Below are 21,716 nucleotides of genomic sequence, written 5' to 3' on the forward strand. Positions count from 1 at the left end.
TAAACTAAATGACCTAAGATGTTTGCAGCTCTCAGTTTTTTATATTCTAAAAACTGAGACTCTATATTTTAATCTCTTGCTTCTACTCTCCTTGAACACAATATGTGATTCTTGAGTCTCCAGTCCCCACTTTTGATTCCTTTCCTAAAAGTCAAGCTTTAGTTCCCATTCATGTCGGGAGAGTCAGTCTCCTCTCTAGAGCTCCCAGCTGTGTACGTATACTAAGTGGAAGCTTAGCACAATACACTTCACCTCTAGTTTCCCAGTAAATCTTTTTCTGCACCCACAAACTGCAAGACATTTCTGGTCTTTAGTCTGTACAGCTTCAAATTTCTAGGCTATCACAATAGAATCAACTCCATCCAAGTGATGATAGCAGGCTACAGGGGTCTATGAAAGATACTACAATGAACAAACCCATTCCCCAGACGGTGAAAGAGAAAGTTAGGATAATTTGTCTGGACACATAACTTTAAAGGAAAATCCATTGCTGACTAATGCAGCCTGTTAGCTATGAATGCAGAAATTAAAACTCAAATTATAGTAGGCCAATAAAGTAGTACGAGGTGTTTATAGCTCTCGTTGACTGATAAAGCAAGGATATCTGACTTACCAAGAAGGGTGGCAAACAGCTCTCATTTTATAATGAAGTAAATTCAAATGAGAAACAAATCAGAAAATAGGTGGATCTTTATTAAATTGAGGAATGGGTTATTTCTCTATTTAATTTAAAATACTCTAAATAGGGATGTTTCTGAATTGCTCCTAAGTTCTGAGGAAAGACGTGTCTCCTGGAGATGCCACATGTCTTGACAATTTGCTTACTTTCAATAACTACAATGTATTGTGCTAAGTTCTCTTCTCTACAAAAGTTATGGTCCTCACACTCAGCAGGGCTGTACATCTGCCATTCCCCAGCCCCAGGCCAGCTCTGAGATACTGCAGGTAGAGAGAAAAGCTTTTCCAGATGCACACTGAGAGAGAAACCACATACGCACAATTCAACTCAGAAAGCATGAGTGTTTTTCTTCAAACTTTTTTCTTTCTCATTCTGTGAGTAATTCAGTCACTGACAGTTCCCTAAATGGTATCATTTTAATTCCAAAAACATTAACCTCACTTCCCCTGAGGATTTTGAGATGTACATCATGACAATGTATTTTTTAAATGTCTTAATAATGAGAAATTTCAGGCAGTCCTTCATAATACAACATAGGAGATGGAGGCGAAAGGAAGCCCAGCTTTGGGTTGAGTGTTTGGAACAGGTTCTTCCTCTGAACCTCGAGGTGCCCACAGATAGCTGTGGGGTAGGGTGAAGGGTCGAAAATATATGCTAAATTCGGTGTCATGTTTTCTTCTGTGGCTTTCTATCATTGCTAGATTTTAAAGGAGTCTAAAAATATGAAGAATCACTAACACCACAGTAAAACTGAGGAAAGGCACCACAGGTCAGTCCAAATGTGTCCTTCACCCAGTCAAGCCCTGGCCCTGGGGAGAAAATCACCTGCAATAAAGCTAGCGTGCTCGAGTCACTAGAGGCTTAGGAGCACATTAGACTTCAAAGAAAAACAAATCACAAGAAGCAAATCCATACCATGTATTTATCTTTTAAAAAATATGCGAGGGAAGATATTTAGAAAAAAATACAAGATCTATACATATACACAAACATATATTTATATGTAAATAAATACTATATATTTAATTTACTGAATGTCAAGAAACTTTCAATAGTTTTATAAGACACGCTCCTCGTGAAGTTACTAAGCATTTTCATTCCTACCTCACACTGATTTATAAATTAATACAATTCCAATAAAAATTTTAAGTTTTTCTAGAAGAATGAATATATAAGGAAATCCAAAAACATTTTTTAGAAGTATGCAAAAGAAATGGAACCGTCAGATTCTGAGATGTATTGTAATGCTACAGTAAGACATAGTATCATATACAAACATATCAAAGACAACAGAAAGCCCCCAACAGTCCTAAACAATATAGAGGAAATAATTATTCCAAAAGTCTGGTATAGAATTAATTAGCAATTTAGAAAAAAGTTGTCTTCGATCTCTACCTCAGACTGTATACCAAATTAAATTTTCCAAATGAAATGGAGTGATGGAAAGAGAGAAAAAAAGAAGTAGAAGGAAACCCTTTAAGAAATGTGAAAACATTGGTAAACTTAGATCAGAGAAAGTCTTTTAAGCTAAAAGAATCAGAAATTATATAATGAAAGGACAGATTTGATTATGTAAATATTTAAAACTTCCACACATCAGAAAACACAGTAAAATTAAAAAAAATGATAAAAGGTAAAATAACAGTTTCAAAAATGGTAATTTTTAGGGACAAGTATTTAGTAAGAAAAAACAACTATGGCAATATGATAATATACATCAGATACCTTAAAAAGGCATATACTCTTATGTACAGCAATTCTACCTATAAGCATTTATCCTAAGATAAAATACTTACAGACAAAGACTTACAGTACTGTTATTTATAATACATCATGTATAACTCAAATAAATTTTTATAATTAGTAAAAATCATTTAAAGAGTTTAAATAAGAACAGTAGGCCAGGCGTGGTGGCTCACGCCTGTAATCCCAGCACTTTGAGAGGCTGAGGCGGGGGGATCACAAGGTCAAGAGATCAAGACCATCTTGGCCAACACGGTGAAACCCCATTTCTACTAAAAATACAAAAAAATTAGCCGGGCGTGGTGGCCGGCGCCTGTAGTCCCAGTTACTCGGGAGGCTGAGGCAGGAGAATGGCACAAACCTGGGAGGCGGAGCTTGCAGTGAGCCGAGATAGCACCACTGCACTCCAGCCTGGGCGACAGAGCGAGACTCCGACTCAAAAAAAATAATAATAATAATAATAATTGGAAAAGAACAGTAGTCTATAATGATTCAAATTCTATTTTTATTTTTCCACATTAAATTCACATAGGCCTAGTTTCAAAACAGTGACAACAGTTTCTCTGAAATAGAATCATAGAAAGTTTATTTTGCTTCATGATTTTTCTGGATATCTTCAAATTTTATTTTATTTTGTAATGTAGGGGAACATTTAAAACCCTATGAGAGATTTTCTGAGATGGTAAACAAACCCTTCACATTAAGATGAAGTAGGTATCTACAGAAGCAAGCCTCTGAATAATAGCCATCGTATTTTCTATGAACTGATTATACTAGAAAATATAACCCCCCAACAGGATGATAAAAACAGAAGTTTGTCTGTGTGCCCTTGCACTAAAATCCCGTGTCGTGAGGTATGACAACACCAGCATGTGTGTGCAGATTCTTCTCCAGGAGGGCTTTAGAAGCCTCTCCGCCCAGGGCCTGCTGGGCACTCATGGTGGCAGTGTAACTGTGCAGGGGATCTTCTACATGCCTCTCCAGGTCTGTGCCCTTTCTGGGCCCTGTTGACAGGCCTGAAATGATAGCCTCAAGTGGCTCCCAGTCTGCTGACTTCTCTTTGGGTTTGGCCAATGGGAATGACGGCGAGGGGCAAGAGAGTGGGATGAGAAGAGATCAGGCTGTCCTGCCCTCAACTCCCAGCCTGGCATGTCACTATGAGACTGGCAGCACCTCCCTGCTGAGGGCTGCGGGTCCTGCCCAGCAGCTGCCTCCACACCACTCAGCCTCCCTCTTAAGTTCTAGTTTTTAATAGCGACTCCTACTCTTGCCCCTTCAGGCCTGGGTGTGGTAAAAGCTTCTCCTTGGTACTGGCCCCAGAGTAGTACTCTGTTACTGCTTTTTCTAAACCCCGTCTGTACCTTTGTGAAAGGTCTCTAATAAACTCTCCTCAAATCACTCCATTTGAGTGCCACCTGATTCCTGATTAGTATGACCCTCATTGAAACAGTCATATATGTAATCACCCTAGAGAAAATAAAGTTAAGTGAGTTCGGACGAAACAAAGCAAAAGGAAAAAGGTGATCTAACGTGGTTTAGGAAATTTTCCATTCAAGTTTGGGTTAAACAGAAGTTTAGCCCTATGCTACTTCTATGCTTCAATTACCTAAAACATCCTTATGCTTTCTCTACTGCTGTGTCTGAATTGCTCTGCTCAGATGAAACAATCATTTTCCACCCTTGTGCTGTTCATTCTTACACAATTATGATTTTTGGAAAATCAAATGTGGGCAAGAAAACTTAAATCGCTATATATATTTTCATTAAGGATACGAGTTTTCATCCTATAAGTCAAACACCACAGAAAGAAAATGCTATGAAGTAACCAATGCCCTGCAGAATCATAAGCAGCAAGTGTGTAAATGAAAACTAGAAATGACCTCAACATTCAACTGCCAGTGTGTTATCACTGGAGTAATTTGATATTATGGAAAAACCTACTGAACCACCCAACTTTGATCTGTTGATGTCTATCAATGAACAGGAATGGAAAGAAGTATTTTTCTATAACCAGATAGATAGATAGACCTTAATGCACACACACCCCTAATAAAAACAACAAATATAAGCCACGTATAGGTTATCTCCAAATATCAAGAAGAAGGCAGAGAGGTTTCAGGGATATATACACACACATGCAATTCTTAATATCTTATATACCCATTCTCTAATGCTTTGGTGTCATTTTACAGTTCATGTGAAACTTTCATTTAAATAGTAACCATATCTAGATTCCCATTTCATTTAAATAAATTCAAGCAAAGTTTCTAGGCAGGTTTCCAGAGAGTTAGGTTGCTTTAAAGTTGGCCATGCATTAAATAAAGCTTTGTCTCACAAAAGTGAACGAGTAACTGATATGGTATCTGTACATTCACTCTGCACAAGGTTCCTTTATCTCAAAAGCATTACTCAAAGACAAACAACAAATCAGATTACAGCTCTAGAGAACCATACTCTGCCTCTTCTAGCAACACTGCCAGCTCACAAAATTGTATGAGGACCAACCACGGGCTTCCTGAGGGATTTGCAATCTACCTTCTCCATCAGGTCCCCCAAGGTTCTCCTACTTCACACACATGCCTTTCATTCATTCCACTGCATTCATCTTTCATCTTTCAGAGGCTCGTTAACAACAAGTGTGCAAAGGTTCACTTTAACAGCAAAACCAAAAAGAAAGCCTTCAGCATTACATTTTATAATGAAATAAAACCCCAAATTCTGAGAGTCAACTAAGCTAGAACTAAAAGCCATTGCAGAAAGAGATTCATTCCTGGGTCCCTAGCTTCTTTTCACATTACCTGCTTCAGTGTACTTCAGTCCCACTTTTTCTTCTGTGTCTTTTGTCTTTGGAGGTGGCCAGACAGCTTGAAGTCTTCCAGGAGTCCTGTCATCCTGCTCTGTCGGGCTGTGGTCAGGCTGTTGAAAGAGCAGGCAAATAATAAATGAAATGTAGTCAGAGCCAATTAATTCCTGAAAAATTACATGCTAACCCTAATTCTGAAGTTAATTTTAATGGCTAGTTGCACATCGTTCTCGTTCACTATAATTGAGATATCTCACTATAGTGTGACCCTTTTCCAGAAATGTAACGTGATCAGTTGAGGCGAAAATTTAAAACAACAAAAAAACCTCAAGGCTAAGTATGTATCACACAACCCTTAAAAGACGATTTTTATTATATAATTATTTGAAAAAGCACAAATATACTTTGACCTGAAGATACAGACATAGATGTACTACACTGATGTGCATTTATAGGAATGTTTACAAATGTATCCCAGACTCCAGGATTATTTAACATAAAGACTAATTTCAATAACATCGGTGGTAGACCAAGACACACTTTTTCAAACATTCCACACTGTTAATTTCCTTTTATTACTATAAACGAATGAATGAGATTGCCTTCATATTCCAGTCATTTTTATATGGGTTGATTTTTACAACTAGGAGAATGTTATATTGTGCTTCGTTTTTTAACTGCAGTCTGAGAAATTCTGCCAAAGACTTTCATTTTTAACATTTTAACTGAATATTTTAAATATATAGGAGGAATAATAATCATACACTGAATTGATATTAAGCAAGAAATTCTATTTATTGTTCTTCTGATCGTTTAAGATCTACTGGACAGGTACTTGCTCATCTTTATAAATTACCTGAGTTAGTTTTCTTTGAATAATAACAGCTTCTATTAATTAGATGCTTCCCATGCACTGCCTTTGTTTAATTCTCGTAACAACCACATAACCATTTTATTTTCCTCATTTTGCACATGAGGAGATTGAGACTTGGAGATTATCAAGGTTACCCAGCCAGTAAATGGCAGAATTAGAATAAAAACCCAGGTCTCATTCTAAATCCAGTGCTCTAAATCTGGAAGCCTTCCAACCAATGTGGAACACTCTAATCACACCACAAACACATATTTTGCCAAATGGCAGACTTTCAAAGAACAATAGACTTTCTGCGGAGGTATAATTAAGGGGTGAGGAAACCCTGTAAACCTGGGTTATACTTCCATCTTGCATCATGTCCTCATGCTACCTAGTTTTAATAAGTGCATTTACCATCAACGTTTAAACTCACGGTGACAGTTACCCTTTCCTACCTGCACATCTTTGTGTATATCCCTCTTGTAATATTCCAGATAAAAATCAGGACACATGAAAAGCACTTCTGGCTAACTCCGTACTCCTTACAGGAAAATATAATTTGACTATAATCCTTTTTCAACTAAAAGAATCACTAACAGACAACTAGGATTCACTTTGGGAGGAAACCTGGAAAGAAATACAGCAGTACCGTATTTTATGTTAAAATGCAAAACCCAATTCTACATACACTTTTGGAATCAGAGGGGCCATCCGCTGGCTTAGAATTGGACCGTTCAAACACAGCTCTTAGCGACTCCTTCTCATGTCTCATCTTGCGCTTGAGAGCTTCCAGCTCAGAAGTGTCAGCTGTGGTCCCCTTTCTGGGGGGCCGGATGAACAAGGCTTTAAAAGCCTCCAGGGCCGTCTCTGGCGGCTTTGGCTTGACCTCACCACCCTGGGTTTGGGCTACTCCAGGGCCACTCTGGCTCTCTTGGTCAGCATTGCAGCCCATCTCTTCTCTCCTGGGCGACTCAGGGTCTGCTTCCTTCGGTTCAGTTTTGGGCATGTCAATGTTGAGCAGCAGAGAGAGCTGCTCCAGGAGAGTGGGAGTGGCCTTCGGATCAGTTGCTTTCTTCTCACTCTTCACTGTCTGCGGCCCTGCCTGCACTAAGGACTTCTGCACAGGCTGGGTCAATTTGAGCAAAGCTAAGTCCCCATCCTTTGGTTTAATTTCTGTGATGGTCTCTCCTCCCTCAGTGGTAGCCCCCTTCTTCAGCACACGAAGCCCACTGAAAAAAGCTGGAAGTTGGAATGACTTCTCTCCTGAGACTTCTTTTTTAGAAGAGGCACTCTCAGTGACACCAACACTCGAATTCTGGTTTGTTACTGCAGGTAGGATTTGGGACCCTTCTTCTCCCAACTGGTCCTGGCTGGGGCGATGCTCTGTCTGAAGACCACCATTGCCAGCTTCCAGTTTGCTGCTCATCTCAGGTGGAATCCTTTGAGGATCTTCTGCACAGAGCTCTGCACCATTCATTTCCCCAGTGACAGTATTTTCCCTGAAACCTCCTGGGTTTTCTTTGGACTCCTGATATGGCTCAGATAAAACAACACTAGGGGACTTTGGGCCATTGGTGCTGCTTCCCTCCTCTGGCTCCTGGCCACCATCATCAGAGTCGGAATCACTGGTGGTATGCACGAGGGTCCCACGAACACAAATGACATTGTCTTTTGTCCCTTTCAAAGTAGAGAGTGGAAGCAGCTCTTGAGCAAGGAGAGATGTCCCTGCTTCTTTTCTCTGACTTCCCTCTGATTCTGTCTCTACCCTTGCAGTTTTCTCATCATTTCCAAGGTCAGGTGAAACCCGAGACCCTGCTTCCTGTGGATCCAAGCCATTGCTGGAATCATCCTGCTGAGATGTGGGATCCCCGTCTAAACTGTGGAATGCTTTCAGCACAGCATCTTCCTCTTCTGGATTCACAGATTCTAGTTTACTCGTAAACCCAAACAGGGATTTCATAGAGAACTTACTCAGGATCGACTGAGCCACTTCAAGGCCGGCTTCTGGTTTTGCTGGTTCTGACACATCACTGCCATCCAGAGAATTATCAACGTTCTCCATGTCTCAGTAATGCCCTTGGTGGAAGTTCTGACTTGTGTTTCCTTCTCCTGCGCTCTCAGTTTATCCACTCCATCTGCTCTTAATTTACAGGACAGAGAGCAACAGGACCCAGGAGTCAGGCTGTCAGCCGCACAGCAAACAAACTTGGGTCTCTTTCAGGTCACAGTGCCCTCCTTCCGGTTTGTGCGATGATGTGTGCCAGGGCAACTGTGAAAAGTCTGTGGAGTCTATGCCCAGAAGCAGCTGAGGCCGCACACCTTACTACACACGGACCAGGGAGGCTGCTCTTCTGAAACTTCCGTATTTATTCCCGGGGACAAAAGCTTTTTTGTCATAGGGAAAGTCAGCCTGCCCTGTAATCCCAGCCCAGGACTTCATGAGGAGCTCCGCCCCAGGCCGGCGGTTCTCCTGGTGGCATTCAACTTCCTCATTGGTGAGCAAGTGAAGGCTTCTGAAAGTGCTGAGCCGGCAAGCTGATCCTGAGGGCACTTAGCCACTGCCCAGAGCAGCCTAAGGAAATCAGAAGTGAATCAGCAGAAAGCAACTGAAATACTTCTGACACAGGCCTTCTTTTTCATCTGGATTATGATCAGAGAGGCCTGGGGCATCCAGGCCAAAAAAACTAGCAGTACACCCAGATCAGCAGTCACTTACAAAGCCGCAATCAAGGAAACAAAGAAAGCCATAGATCATCTCAAAATGCCTAGAACTCTCAAAGCAGTTAATTTACTGCCCTTGAAGCTTTTTTTTTTTTTAAGTGCTTTCTTCCGCTTCCCTGCAGGTTTCATCTGGAATGCAGATTTTAGCTCCTAAGCCCGTGAGGGAAAACCCACACGACTGGTTTCAGATGACTACTGTTTTAGCTCTGCCCTGGCTGTCTCAGTGCTCTACAAACAGGTACTAGGCAAGCACGCCCACCACACCCAGTGTCCACCAGCAACAGGGTGGCAGAGTAAACAGCCCAGGCTCCACAGGAACGACTACCCTCTACACTCCCTGTGCCAACCGCAGGCTTCTTTCTGCTCAGCAGCTGTGACTTCCTGGCTGCCTTAGAAATCCTGGCAGCAGCAGGACACCCCTCCCCCCTTTTGGTGCCCCAGCCAACTAAATGAAACCTGGCATGACACAGTATAACACACAACCTGCCCTATTAGACAAAACAATTCGAAGATCCCCAAGGATCCGCATTCTCCTAAAGCGCAAAACATCTGAAAAGTCTCTATCAGTCAGATCTCTATCACAGACCCAATTTGCCTAAACAAAAACAGGACAGACAAAACAACCTCCAAACATCAGCCCAGTGTAGTTTCTACCACTCTATTTATATGCTGGTAAGCTGGCAACAAAGGATGGGGGTAAAAATTGCAGCCCTGTTTCCTAGCTGCATAGCTGCCTCTTGGGACAGCTCCCTATCTACCTGAAGGCCTCAGTGTTTTCCAAATCCAGTCCCACTCAGCAGGCATGCAGTGAGTGCCTGGGATGGACAGGACACTGTTCTGGATGGAGAGGCAAGTCAAACTGGCTGAACAGTAATTGCCATCTCTCTTGGAGCAAGAAGATTGTGGTCAAGTGTTAAACACAAACAGTAATTTCTTCTGCAAAATGGAAATGGTAGCCATAAGGAAAATGACAGTCTTGCTTTATCTGCAAGAGTGGGTGGCTGCATGTCACACATTGATAACTCGGGCCTTGTTCTTCAGTACTAAAAACAATCTAAGTATTAATACTGAGAAATTCTGATTGCCAAAATACATATCTAGCAATGTAATCAAAACAACACTCACACAAATAAAAATGCATCACTGCATCCCACCAACCACTAAGGGAAAGTAAAACACTTTCTAAATCTTGATTTGATCTTGTGTTTTAAACAGGTACTTCTCTGTTTGCTCCTGATCATAGTATTTTTGGGGATTATTAACTGAGGCACACTTAATCAAAAAGCCACCAGGACACTGCAGAAAAAATCAATGGTGTCTTTTAAGTCTCAGAACAAGCTTCTCGTCTAGAGGAAACACCCATTGATTAAAATCAGACATCTGCTTCTTCAAGATTGTAGAAAGAAGAAATCATCACAACAGATCATAAGATGTCTTTTTTTTTTTTTTTGAGACCGAGTTTCGCTCTTCTTGCCCAGGCTGGAGTGCAATGGTGCGATCTCCGCTCACCACAACCCCCACCTCCCGGGTTCCAGTGATTCTCCTGCCTCAGCCTCCTGAGTAGCTGGGATTACAGGCATGCGCTACCACACCCGGCTAATTTTGTATTTTTAGTAAAGACAGGGTTTCTCCATGTTGGTCAGACTGGTCTCGAACTCGCGGCCTCAGGTGATCCGCCCGCCTCGGCCTACCAAAGTGCTGGGATTACAGGCATGAGCCACCGCGCCCGGCCTAAGATCAGTCTTCTTGCGAGCAATGCAGATCATCCAATTCTAATAAGGCAGGGGGCAGTGGGAGATGGCATGTATTTGGTTTTTTTTTTTTTTTTTTAAATGAACTGACTCAATTTCTCAGACATAACTAATTATTGATTTCTGGAATAAGCTTCCAAGCCCCTCTATAGATTTGGGCAAAATGGAACAGATGCTGGAAGGGGCTACTGGCCCTTCTACAACATGGCATGGAGCAGAATTATAAGGTTTCAGTATCCCCTCAATACTCACAGATGCCAACACAATTTCAAGGAAAGAGGGTCAAGTCTTTGGTCCCAGGAGATTATTTGATTTCACCCCCTTGGCTCTAGGTAAGTAAGATATTATTAGGCTCATTTTTAAAGGTAAGCAACCATAGCTGAGAGAAGGTAACTTGCCAAACTTACACAGCTAGTAAGTGGGGAATAACATCATCTAAAATTTGAGGGTTGACCATGTGCCAAGCACAATTTTAGGTGCTCCACACATATTAACTCATTTAATACAGATAACAACCATATTATGAGTTGTTGTTGTTATTCTCTTTTTCCTGCTAGAGAACTGAGGCACAGAAAGATTAAAAGTCTTGCCAGTCCACAGAAACAGTGGATGGTGGAAATATAATTTGAATCCATGCAGTCAGGCTCCAGCATCCACACTCTCAACCACTCTTCTAAAGTCCAGAGGCTCCACTTCCTTCCCTAATAGAAGACCACACACAGCTGAGTCTTGAGGTACAAACGTTTCAGCCCAGTTCATTGGTGGTCTTTAACTGGGATGTGAAGTATACTTTATCCTCTTAAATGACACAGAAGACAAACATCACCAAAAAAAAAAAAAAAAAGAAAAACAACAAACAAAAACAACAACAACCTTACACTGAGGATGATCATTCTTTTCTTTTGCATAACTTGGGGGAAAATCTACAAGTTTTCTTAGAAAAAATGGAGAGAGAGGAAAGAAAAACGAAGCGAAAATTCCAGTAAACCTAGCTGGCCTATATACCTACCACAGAAGAGACACGGAATCCTCTGGGCTCAAACATATCAAGGTTTTCCAGTTTGCCCTTACCATTCTCCTTCATTTATGAAGCATGACTTCTATTAAGAAGACTTTTTCATCCAATGTCACTAATGAGCACTAACAATCAATGAGGCTGTGAGGACATAAGAATGAAGATACCCCTTGCCTTCCACCTCCATGAAATGTGTAGTGTAGTTGGAGATATCCATTTAAAAAGAGGAGACTCTTTATAGACTGTAACCAAGGACTTTATCCCCCAGGCTCAGTCTAATAGTAATAGCTGGACCTAAAACAATTTTGAAAGAAACCCAGCAGCCACCATCTAAATATGAACACGAGTAAGAGGAGCACGGTAATTCAGAGATCTTTTGAACACTGACTCTTTCAAGCCACTGGGTGGCGGGCGCCTGTAGTCCCAGCTACTCAGAGAGGCTGAGGCAGGAGAATGGCATGAACCCAGGAGGCAGAGCTTGCAGTGAGCCGAGATGGCACCACTGCACTCCAGCCTGGGTGACAGAGCGAGACTCCGTCTCAAAAAAAAAAAAAAAAGGAAAAAGAAATGTTACCACTGCTGGTCACTCAGGGAATGAGAGTGTTTCAGATTATAATATTCAAATAAGCAACCTACAAATTCAATCTAAATTGGTCTTGAAAAATGAATCTCTTTAAAGCTTTAACATTTTCAGGGAGGGAAATAATCACTTCTCTTGGACATTATCTCAGTATCTAATTATGTGCTGAAATAAACACCTATTACACGAAACCAGTGGAAGTGAAGGCTTTTGTCCTTTACAACCTACTACTACACCTCAACTGATTCTCTTTTGTCCTAACCTGAAAACACATAAACTCTCTAAATGCCACATCTGTGCAAAAGGCCAGATGAAAAATGACCCACCTCAGACAACACAGGTTGGAACTGTATGGGTTCACCTATACAATGTGTTTTCAACCAAAAGAAGATGGAAAATGCAGTCTTCATGGGATATGAAACCTGAATATATGAAGGGTTGACTTTTCAACTTTTCCTGTAAGTGGATTCCCAAAGCCTACTGCGGGACTTGGGTATGAGAGGGTTTGGGTATATGGGTGATCAATCTTCCAAGTAGGTGGAGGAACAATTCTAAGTCAAAGGACACATGAAAAATAGGTAGCATTTGACCTACGTGATACTGTTATAACTCTCTGTTAAAAACAATCAGTACCTAGCTACTTAAAAATGTGAGCATAGTATTCGTGGAGAATTTACCAGCAGTGGATTCTTCATGTTTCTCCCATCTCGCTGTCCTCTCAGCTGCACACAGACTGAAGCTAGAGTCAATTGTACCTCATGGCAAAAAGAACATCAGTCTAGGCTGGGCACAGTAGCTCACGCCTGTAATCCCAGCACTTTGGGAGGCCGAGGCAGGCCGATTACCTGAGGTCAGGAGTTCAAAACCAGCCTGGCCAACATGGCGAAATCCCGTCTCTACTAAAAATACAAAAATTAGCCAGGCATGGTGGTGGACACCTGTAATCCCATCTACTTGGGAGGCTGAGGGAGGAGAATCACTTGAACCCATGAGGTGGAGGTTGCAGTGAGCCGAGATGCACCCCCTGCACTCCAGCCTGGGCCACACAGCAAGACTCCATCTCAAAAAAAGAAACAGAACATCAATCTAATGAGTGGATACCTAGTGAGATAAGAACAATTGCAACAAAAGGCATATTATCTCCTACAGGCAGTAGAGCCTAGCTCCTTGACTTTCCTAATATTAGGAAATCAGCAACAAAAATTTTTTAACATCATTTTGCAAAAATTGGACACTATCTGAAAGAAATTCCTAAGGGCCCCCTTACTCTTTCTAGCACTTCTCATTATTCAGTTTGGATAATTCACCCCCACATTCTCATCAGACTTCAGAAAGGCAACGTGAAAGTAAAGCAAACAGGATTGCATCTCACTGTTAGCCTACTTAATTGTCATGATTCTCCTTGTCCAACTTATCTCAAGGTCTGGGCCTGATTTTAATGATGAATTGCTTCTAGCTTCCCAAAGTAGTTCAAATAGCTTCATATGAAAAATATTTGAAACAAAGAGTATAAAGTGGAGTTAAACTTAGTAAGGGTAAATAAGAGTGGGGAAATATTTCTGCAGGAGAAAAAAGTTGAGAACAATAGACTGGGAAAAATAAGTTCTGAATAAAGATATGGGTAGGTTAATGGGTGAAGATCTGTTTTTTTGGTTCAGGAAGTGCGTTTTCATTCAACAAACGGCATCTTGGACAAAGCGGGGGAGCTGAGAAAATTGTAACATCACAAGGACTCAAAAAATGTCTGTAAAATGAGGTGTCGTATAAAAGGAGTACAAGATTATGGAATAATTTGGGAAGAATCAAGTTGTTGGAAGGTTAAATGGGACCTCAGAAATATTAGAAATTATCTAGCTTGGCTTTTTTTTTTTTTTTTTGAGACGAGGCCTCACTCTGTTGCCCAGGCTGAACTACAGTGGCACAATCACTGCTCACGCAGCCTTGACCTCCCTTGCTCAAATGATTCTCCCACCTCAGCCTCCTGAGCACCTGGGATTATAGGTACATGTCACCAGGCCTGGCTAATTTTTGTATTTTTTGTAGAGACAGGGTTTCACCATGTTGCCCAGGCTGGTCTCAAACTCCTGGCTTCAAGTAATCTGTCTGCCTCTGCCCCCCAGTGTACTGGGACTACAGGCGTGAGCCACTGCTCCCGGCCTGGCTTGACCTTTTGTTTTAAAGATGAAGACATTTGAGGTCAAGGGAAGCTAAACAACTGGTACCAGTTCATACTGCTCAAGTGCAGCACCCAGATGGGAAAAAAGGGGTCCCATCTCCTATTCACCCATATCACATCACCCTGCTGCTATGCTGTGAGATCTTACCTTCTTCATCAGCATCTTCGTTATGCTCATTTTCCACATCTTTGAAATGGAGACAACACCTTGCTTCTACCTAATTCACGGGAATATAAGGCCAAACGAAAGAAAAAAGCCAGAGATACCCTTAAACTTCTAGTTTTGTAGCACTTTCCCTGCCTTGATGCTGTGGAGTTCCTCTGCCAACGCAACGCTTACAACAGCCTCTCCGGGTCACCCCATCAAAAGCCTGCAGCTGTTTTTACTAATTGGTTAAAAAGAAAACAGGCAGCACCTGCCTCTTGCAAGGACCCATCCCAGTGATTAAGGGCTTTTTTCTCTGTTGAAAAGTCTTAAAAGTAAAATATTTCTAAGACTGGTTCCACTGGGCAGTATCAAAGCTTCTGTGGAAATGGATTGAATATTGATAACAAACTAGAAGAATCTAAAAGGAAAGGAGAAAGGCTGGGACATCTTGTGAAGCTTGAACAAAGGAAGACAGCAGTGGGTATGTAATCTTGTGATGACCAAGAAACACGGGCAGTGTGCAGAGTTAAGAACAGGCCCGGCCGGGCGCAGTGGCTCACGCTTGTAATCCCAGCACTTTGGGAGGCCGAGGCGGGCGGATCACGAGGTCAGGAGATCGAGACCACGGTGAAACCCCGTCTCTACTAAAAATATAAAAAAATTAGCCGGGCGTGGTGGCGGGCGCCTGTAGTCCCAGCTACTCGGAGAGGCTGAGGCAGGAGAATGGCGTGAACCCGGGAGGCGGAGCTTGCAGTGAGCCGAGATTGCGCCACTGCACTCCAGCCTGGGTGACAGAGCGAGACTCCGTCTCAAAAAAAAAAAAAAAAAAAAAAAAAAAAAAGAACAGGCCCTTGGCCGGGTGCAGTGACTCACACCTGTAATCCTAGCACTTTGGGAGGCTGAGGCAGGTGGATCACTTGAGGCCAGGAGTTCGAGACCAGCCTGGTCAACGTGGCAGAACTCTGTCTCTACTAAAAATTCAAAAAATTAGTCAGGCGTGGTGGTGGTGTGAGCCTGTAGTCCCAGCTACTCGGGAGGCTGAGGCAGGAGAATCGCTTGAACCTGGGAGGTGAAGGTTGCAGTGAGCCGAGATGGCGCTACTGTACTCCAGCCTGGGCAACAGAGCAAAACTCCATCTCAAAAAAAAAAAAAAAAAAAAAAAAGAACAGACCTTGAGTCCTGGGCTCACACCATGCTCCACTCCTACAAGAGACTTAACCTGGGGCAAGTTATATATAAGCTCCCTGTGCTGCAGCTCCCTCACCTGGAAACTGGTAAGAACAGTACCTACTTCAGGAATTGTTACGAGGCATACACTATTATGTGTTTGGCCCTCATAACCTGCAGTAAGTAGGATATGTTTTCCTAGGAAAGGAACAGCTTAGGAACACCAACCATCATCTAACAGACTTTTTTAGCATTCTAATTATAAAACAAGTATTTACTGATGAACTAACAGCCCAAGCAGGAAGTTTTCTTCTCCCAGCTCCCTCTCATATATGCACTTGGGCAGAAGGACTACATACAACACACCTCTGCACGCCTCAGCCGCAACCATGCCACAAGGAAACTGAGCTCCAAAGAAAATTCTTCCAAGCGATCCTTTGGGTGTTTCAGGGCCAGTGTTTTCTGGATTGGATTCTTTCATCTGTGTCACTTGAAGAGGGTAAAGTTTTCTCAAGCGGCCACTGCATAAGGTGACAAAGTTTGCCCTGTTCTTTGTTTCTCAAGCTCCAACATGATTTTTAAACCAACTCAGTTATTTGAGAGAAAAAAAAAGTCCATGAATTTGGGGTTTCCTCCATCTTTTTCTCATGAGAAAAAGCATGCTGAAAATGAGACTAGGTGCCTTAGCACTGAGATTTTCCCTTCTTTGGAGAAGGACTCTTCTGAGACAATGAGCAAGCCTGGGTCCTCCATAGCAGAGCACCAGCCACTTTATTTATTCATTTATTTTTGGTTTTGGGTCAATTCATTAGACTTCAAAAGTGCTGCTTCATTACAAATGAAATAAAAGATTACAGACATGAAAATCAACTTTGAAATAGTTATTACATTACTGGCTAGAATCCTACTCTCAAATATTTCTAAGACTGGGTTGTTCCACCAACCAGTGTCAAAGGTCCCCTAGAAATGGATTTAATATTGATGACAAAGTAAAATAATGTAAAAGAGGAGAGAAAGGCTGTGACTTCTGAAGCTGGGGGGCGGGGGATGAGGGTTGGTGGGTAGCAGTCTTTAAAGTACAGAATTTCCTGGAATGTGTTTCAGAGGAGCTTTGAGCTTTCCCAAAGCGAAGGCATAATATTGCTGTTCTGTATGGCTAATGACAGCAGAAGGCAGGGAGTCTATGGAGAGAGCATTTCATTGTGACTAAGCTGCTCCTGACAAAAGATGAAGACCTGTAATTTATTAGACTACTTATGCCTATTGCTGCCTATATTCCCTTCTTCTCATGCAGTAAAGCGAGTCAGCTCATGGCTACTGCTATAACTTTTTCTTTTGCTTAATTTTTTTTAAGTATAAGTTATCTTGAGAATATTAGTTTGAACTCCAAAGATCCACGTTATCATTTAAAAATATTTTTAAAGGGGACAAAAGAAAATCTAGGGAAGGTGGGGATTTACCTAAAAGAAAATGAAGATGGATGGGAGGAGCATGCATGCTGTTCCAAGTAGGCACCATGCTCGGTTCTTTATGCAAGTTTTCTTGCACCCTAATCCTCTCCATAACTCTATGAGAAAGATGTCATTAATCGCATTTGACAGATTATTACTGTCCAATGAAACTTTCTGCAATAAAGCCAGCATTTGCACTGAATCCATCTGATTCTACATGTTTCTTTTCATGACAATAAATAAAAAAAACTATGGTATGTTATAACAATTTTCTTTCCTACTGAAACATAGGAAGGGAGGCAAAATAGATCAGCTGGTTACCCAGAAGCAAATGGCTACTGAAATTAGAAGTTTACAGAGGGTAGAAAGGTCACAAACGAATCCTGAATCAGCAATGATTCTTTGATCCTAATACTCAATGATTAATTAAGACATTTAAAGAGAAAACTGTTGAAACAAATGTCAATGCACTAAAATTGCAAAAGAGAAAGTCAGTCAGGCATTGCCACAACTATGATCCAATTTTTTTTGAGACAGAGTCTCGCTCCGTCACCTAGGCTGGAGTGCAGTGGGGGCAATCTCAGTTCACTGCAACATCTGCCTCCCAGGGCACAAGCCACCTTCCCGCCTCAGCCCCGTGAGTAGCTGGGACCACACGTGCATGCCACCATGCCTAATTTTTGTTTTGTTTTGTTTTCTAGAGATAGGGTTTCTCTATGTTGCTCAGGCTGGTTTCAAACTCCTGGGGTCAAGCGATCCACCTGCCTTGGCCTCCTAAAGCACTGGGATCACAGGTGTGAGCCACTGCACCCGGCCCATCCTTCTTTTTTTTAATATATATATTTTTTATTATACTTTAAGTTCTAGGGAACATGTGCACAACATGCAGGTTTGTTACATATGTATACATGTGCCATGTTGGTGTCCTGTACCCATTAATTCATCATTTACATTAGGTATATCTCCTAATGCTATCCCTCCCCCCTCCCCTGACTCCACAACAGGCCCCGGTGTGTGATGTTCCCCTTCCTGTGTCCAAGTGTTCTCATTGTTCAATTCCCACCTATGAGTGAGAACATGCGGTGTTTGGTTTTTGTCCTTGCGACAGTTTGCTGAGAATGATGCTTTCAAGCTTCATCCACGTCCCTACAAAGGACATGAATTCATCATTTTTTATGGCTACATGGGAGAAAAATTTTGCCATCTACTCATCTGACAAAGGGCTAATATCCAGAATCTACAAAGAACTCAGAAAAATTTACAAGAAAAAAACAACCCCATCAACAAGTGGGCAAAGGATATGAACAGACACTTCTCAAAAGACATTTATGCAGCCAACAGACACACGAAAAAATGCTCATCATCACTGGCCATCAGAGAAATGCAAATCAAAACCACAATGAGATACCATCTCACACCAGTTAGAAGGGCGATCATTAAAAAGTCAGGAAACAACAGGTGCTGGAGAGGATGTGGAGAAATAGGAACACCAATTCTTAAACAGTTAGAGAGCAGAGAAAATGTAGAGGCAACAAGGCTATGTCTTTGAAGAGGGACATATTGGGGTTTAGCATGAGATACTACTAGTCACACACTAGCTTTTTGTCACTTGAGGCAGGTTCGTTAACATCTCTAAGATAGCATCCACGTGTAAAATGGGAATAATACTTAACTCATAGAATAATTCAAGAATTAAATGTGCTAATATTCTTAAATCCAGTGCTTGCTTGATTCCCCACAGAAGCTAAATAAATGTGACCATCATTATTATGGAGCATGTGCAGGTGGTAGGGAGGAACCATGTTTCCATGGTTTTGAAATGTATTCACTATTGCCTCCATGTGGTACATCATTTTAATCGGAGATTTAAATAAAACAAGTATATATAGGACTACTGTCATGTTCAATACTTTAAAAAGCCTCATGAAAAATTCTGAAGAAATGCTGTAACAGTTCCTAGAATCAAAGTCACATACTTTCTATAGCTGGAGAAGGAAGTTTATGATGTTCATATGCAAGACACTAGTAGCTGCAATCCTTAATGCAATTTAGAAATAATGATACTAATAAATTGGAATTGCTTAACTAAAATCTGTAAAATCCAGAAGGAAACAAAAAAACAACTGGGCCATAAAAACCAGAACTTTATGTTAATACAGGAGTGTTCACAAACAGTCAGTATGCAAAGGCTACTGCATTTCAAATTCTAAATAGTTCATACAGCATTGTAATTTTAACTACAAATTCCCACCTTCATCCTGGAGAGAGAGAAGAAAAAAATGCTTTTTTGAAAGACACACATGGAGTATAAATGACGTACGTAGCAAGAGACCAAGGTTGGAAGATACCACGTGAGGCTCACAGCACTCTAAGTTTAGTGAATGCAGACAGAACCTTAAGCTTTTAGACAGAAAAATGAGGGTAAGAAATTGGAACACATCCAAAGGGGGCCAAAAACAATCACGTGAATTTTAGAGAAAATAAAGTATTTTAGAGAAAATAAAGTATTTTAGAGGCAATATTTCAATTCACTTATATACAATACCTAGAAAAATTCCTCATCGTTTTATATAAAATTCAGTTCTATTCTGTGATCTCTCTGGCTTTGAAAGTATAATACAGTCTTCTCTGTATATACCCTCAAGAGTCCAAATTTTATATGAACAGCTATGATATTTCTCATCAGAAGAGGAGAAGAAGAAATAAGAATGTGTGTTATCAAGATCAAAGAAAAACAAATTTCACAGTTCCATTAAGCATTAAGGTGATGCAATAATTTAGCCAAACTTATTATTCTTTTTATTTTATAAAGAAAGCTGAGGCTGGGCACAGTGACTCATGCCTATAATCCCAGCACGTTGGAAAGCTGAGGAGGGAGGATCACCTGAGATCAGGAGTTCGACACCAACCTGGCCAACATGGTGAAACCCTGTCTTTATTGAAAATACAAAAATCAGCTGGGCATGGTGGCACCCGCCTGTAATCTCAGCTACTCGGGAGGCCGAGGCAGGAGAATCACTTGAACCTGGGAGGCAGAGGTTGGAATGAGCTGAGATCGTGCCACTGCACTCCAGCCTCGGTGACAGAGTGAGACTCCGTCTCAAAAAAAGAAAGCTGAGCTGTTAGCAGATTTGCCATTATCTTTCAATTTGTAGAGAAGTGTGAGAACTGGTTTAAGAATTTGTGATCAGCAGAAAATAGAAATTCTATTTAAACATGATAACCATCCTTCACATCAATTTCCAAATTTGTACTAATTTGAGAGATAACTGGTTAACTTGCATGTGAATTAGGAAATAAATCAGATTACTTTTTTTTCAACTGCTTTATCATGACTTAAAGCAATGAGGAATTTGTAAAAAACAAAATGATTTTCCAAACTGATCAATTCATCCCTTTGAACTGTTCTTTTCATCTGGATAATTTCTTGATCACTTATCATACCACCAACAGACACATGATCTCTGTCTCTCATTCTTTTTCTCTTTCACACACACACACACACACTAACATGTACTCACACATACACAAATGAACACACTCCGTCAGGAAACAAGCTACTCTGATAGTTCTAAATTCACTCCATTTGCAAGTACAAGTCACATTGTCATGAATATCCTAATGATTTGGTTAAGCCATTCCTATGGCCTGTAGCTTTAAGGGGTAGACTCTTTCATTGGCTTCCATGTAAACAACACAAAAATGCGGCCCTCTCCATGTAAGCAAAGACACAACAGAGGGCAATCTGCGCATTTATTGATGTTGAATCTAATTTATGCTGTGAAGTTTGTTATTTAGGAGTGAAGGAAGGTGGAAGGACTGAAATCTGCTGGTGTTCCTGTAACTGAGTGCCTAAATTTTAAAGTTTTATTCTTTTTTCTTTTCTTTTTTTTCTTTGTGTTAACCACTAGACACCCCCTCACACTGCTAGTGCATTTAATTATATGTCTGCTTAAAAGTTCCAGAGACTGGCTGGGTGCAGTGGCTCATGCCTATAATCCCAGAACTTTGGGAGGCCAAGGCAGAGGGATCACCTGAGGTCAGGAGCTCAAGACCAGCCTGGCCAATGTAGTGAAACTCCATCTCTACAAAAATACAAAAATTAGCCAGGCATGATGGCGGGTGCCTGTAATCCCAGCACTTTGGGAAGCTGAGGCGGGCGGATCACCTGAGGTTGGGAGTTCAAGACCAGCCTGACCAACATGGTGAAACCCCGTCTCTACTAATAATACAAAAATTAGCCGGGCATGGTGGCTCATGCCTGTAATCCCAGCTACTCAGGAAGCTGAGGCACAAGAATAGCTTGAACCCAAGAGGCGGAGGTTGCAGTGAGCTGAGATCGCGCCATTGCACTCCAGCCTGGGCAACAAAAGCAAAACTCTGTCTCAAAAAAAAAAAAAAATTCCAGAGACTAAATCTTGAAACAACACAAGCACCTGTGGAAATCTCCCCCACCCGGAGCTTGCTTCAAGGCTGCAGTTGAGCCCAAGATGATGAGATGATGCAGGCCCATTTACCAGATGTGGCAATAACTCAAGCCACTGGGACAAGCCACACAGATGTACACTGCCTCACCCCTTGCATGGAGGGTACTCCATGGCAAAACTTCCCCTTCTTAAACCCTCGCGT

The 21,716-nt window shown here is 41.5% G+C and overlaps 1 protein-coding gene across 14 annotated transcripts in view; it reads right to left on the bottom strand.

Annotated features, from left to right (window-relative positions):
* The window catches only part of FMN1 (formin 1), a 441,973-nt gene that overhangs the window by 303,621 nt on the left and 116,636 nt on the right, over nucleotides 1–21,716 (bottom strand). For 10 of the 14 annotated variants that reach the window (XR_010121077.1, XM_055278579.2, XM_055278580.2 and 7 more), the window contains one exon: nucleotides 5,221–5,338. The exons of 3 other annotated variants lie outside the window; for them this stretch is intronic. Coding sequence is in view for 9 of the 11 variants with exons in the window: in XM_055278579.2 (XP_055134554.2) it covers nucleotides 5,221–5,338 (118 nt within the window). In the remaining 2 variants the exon portion in view is untranslated. Of the gene's footprint in view, nucleotides 1–5,220; nucleotides 5,339–6,766; nucleotides 8,495–21,716 lie in introns of those variants that run through there. One more of the 14 variants, XM_055278585.2, reaches the window with a different exon arrangement.

The sequence above is a fragment of the Symphalangus syndactylus genome, chromosome 5 (genome assembly GCF_028878055.3).
Source record: "Symphalangus syndactylus isolate Jambi chromosome 5, NHGRI_mSymSyn1-v2.1_pri, whole genome shotgun sequence".
In the NCBI taxonomy this organism is placed as follows: Eukaryota; Metazoa; Chordata; class Mammalia; order Primates; family Hylobatidae; genus Symphalangus; species Symphalangus syndactylus.